Source organism: Vigna unguiculata, chromosome 2, assembly GCF_037176805.1.
Source record: "Vigna unguiculata cultivar grain cowpea cultivar isolate G323 ecotype 2 chromosome 2, ASM3717680v1, whole genome shotgun sequence".
Classification (NCBI taxonomy): domain Eukaryota; kingdom Viridiplantae; phylum Streptophyta; class Magnoliopsida; order Fabales; family Fabaceae; genus Vigna; species Vigna unguiculata.
The window spans coordinates 34,649,739-34,652,305 of NC_140793.1; the positions used below are offsets into that span (position 1 = coordinate 34,649,739).

Sequence of the window (2,567 nt, forward strand, 5' to 3'; positions counted from 1 at the left end):
ATTTTGGAAGAAGTCTTATGTTAGCCGGCCAAGTAATCGAACATTAGGTTAGAGTTATATTAAGACAGTCTTTATTTTTTTTTTCCTTAGAAAAAGTTTTAAATTAAAGTTAACAATAAATACTTTGAAAGATAAAGTAACAAAATAACTGAAAAAATTTAACACAATAGATATGACTGAAAAAAACAGATAAAAAAATGAGAAAGCGTGAGGAAAAAGAGATATTATATTTATGAAAGGGTAATGTACAGTGAGAGGATGCAGAGAGGGAGAAAAGAGTGCAAACAAAAACAAAGAAAAGAGAGTGCACACGCAAGAAAAAAATTTAAAAGATGCTATTTTTTCAAAGGTTATTAATTTCACCTAACTTTCTCGAAGAAAACAATTATTCAACTTTTTTGTTTGTAAGACAATTAAGCCACGCTCTCTTCAGAAAATGTATTTAGTTCAATTTTTTCAAACAAACAAAATAATTTAGCCAAAATAAAAAACATTTTTAGTTTTAAAACTATTTGTTCTAGATTAAAAACTGACACACATAAAAAACAAAAAATAAAAAAAGCACAGGGTAGCTTTTTCAGGTCTTGACTCCCATAAGAGATCATAATAGTGTTCCATTCAGCCCTGATGCTGACCCATGATTTACAGTGGGAGAGTAGTTTTTCCTTTGAAATTACCCAAACCTCCTAATTAAAGCACTTGTTTCATTGATGCCCTACTTTTCTACCACATCCCAAATCATAAATATCGAGTATTCAGCAGTATTATAACTTAAGCTATCCAAATGCTGCAACTTTCATAACATCATTTTATCATTTCTTATTTCTTTACCAAATTTACTAATGGGCCAGTACATTAATGCAGAGAGTTTATAAATACAAAAGTATGAGCCAATTTTTTTTAACAGTTTTTAAACTTTGTATGCATTGATGAACAACAATGGTTAGATTTATAAGTAGTGAAGTAAGTGATAGTATAAAAGTGGTTACATTAGATGTTTGAAAATGGAAGTGGTTTAATAGTGTGCATTTAATTTAGAAGTTTGAAATGGTGAATACTATGGCAGTAGAGAAAATGACTCTCCTTGAATATTATGACAGTATGCGTGCGTGGCCAGGATTGAGCTTGGTACGTAACAGCAAATGAAACCTCTGAATAATGATGAGGTTTTTTGTTTTTGGAATTAATGGGATTTGTAGTTTTAGCAAAGAAGGAGACAGAGGCCACGTGGGTAATTCGAAGAAAGTGAGAAGGGCAAAAAAGCGATTTCACAGAGTACAGAGAGATAGAGAGAGAGAGGGTAAAATCCATTTATTATGGCGCCATGTCCCATCCACTCCTCCTCTCATTCATTCCTTCTCTGCTGTACGACCAAAACATAGCCACAATGAGACCCCATTTCTTACAACTCCAAACAAAACCCAGAGCTACCAAAAGGTCTCTTCTTTAAGATAAATCAGAGAGAGAGAAAGAGAGAGAGACAAGACAACATTTTACAACATTACCGTCTTGTTGGGTTCGGGTAATGGCGAGTGGGTGGATGAAGTCATTGCAGTGCAAGTCAAGAGCTTACGAAGACGTCTACCACCCAAACTCTAAAAACCTCATTCCCAGTTCAAGTTGCAGAAAGAGCGTTCAAAACATCAAAGACGTTGTCGTCGACACCACCAAGCCCAGGCCCAAGTCCAAGCCCAAACCCAGGCCCGAAAAGCCTCTCCAGAAACACCCCAGCTCCAGATACCCCCCATCCGCAGCCAAGCCCGATTTCGAAACCACTATCAACCGCTCCCGGAGCGTCACAGCCACCGCCACGCGCCACGCCGACCCTCGCTTCCCTTCTCTCACCGAACTCACTGAGGGGCATCCCTCGCGGAACGTGGTGGAGATAATCTTTCACACCAGCTGGGGGCCCAAGCCCTTCTCGGGCCGCGTCGAGATGATATTTAAGGTCCACAGCGGCCCGCGAACGGTCTCCCGCTTCGAGGAGTATCGGGAGACGGTGAAGGGCCGGGCGGGGAGTGGGACTGGGCCGGCCCATGACTACGAGGAGAATGCGAGATGCGTTGCGGACGGGAATGAGGTCATGAGGTTTCACTGCTTGGGCCCCACCTCCAGCGGCGGCCCCTACGGCGGAGCTTGCGCGCTGTCCTTCCCCGGCGGTAAGGGCTCCGCCATCTGCACATTCGCCGGCAGCGGCGACGCCCACGAAAGCTCGGGCGGAGGTAGGGGTAGGAGGGCAATGCTTGTGTGCCGGGTCGTAGCGGGTCGGGTCTCCAAGCAAAATGGGTTCATGGAATCGTTGTTGGATGGACGGGTCGGGTTCGACTCGGTCAGTGGGGACAACGGCGAGTTATTAGTGTTTGACTCGCGCGCTGTGTTGCCCTGTTTTCTCATCATTTATAAATTGTAAAAACACGTATTTACAGTTTGCTTTTCTTTTTTTTATAAACACTTTTTTTTTCTTCTTGATTTATTTTCATTTGGGGTGTATGTATGTTGCTGATTGTTGAGGTATTGAACTCAACCTACTCTTATTGCATTTATCGACCACGCAATGTTTCTTCACA

At 41.8% G+C, this 2,567-nt stretch overlaps 1 protein-coding gene across 1 annotated transcript; it reads left to right on the forward strand.

Moving 5' to 3' along the window:
• Nucleotides 1–1,336: 1,336 nt before the first annotated feature.
• LOC114172989 (uncharacterized) lies at nt 1,337–2,567 on the forward strand. Its single transcript, XM_028057171.2, has one exon. The coding sequence runs from the start codon at nt 1,526–1,528 to the stop codon at nt 2,408–2,410; it is 885 nt and encodes a 294-aa protein (XP_027912972.1). The 5' UTR covers nt 1,337–1,525; the 3' UTR covers nt 2,411–2,567.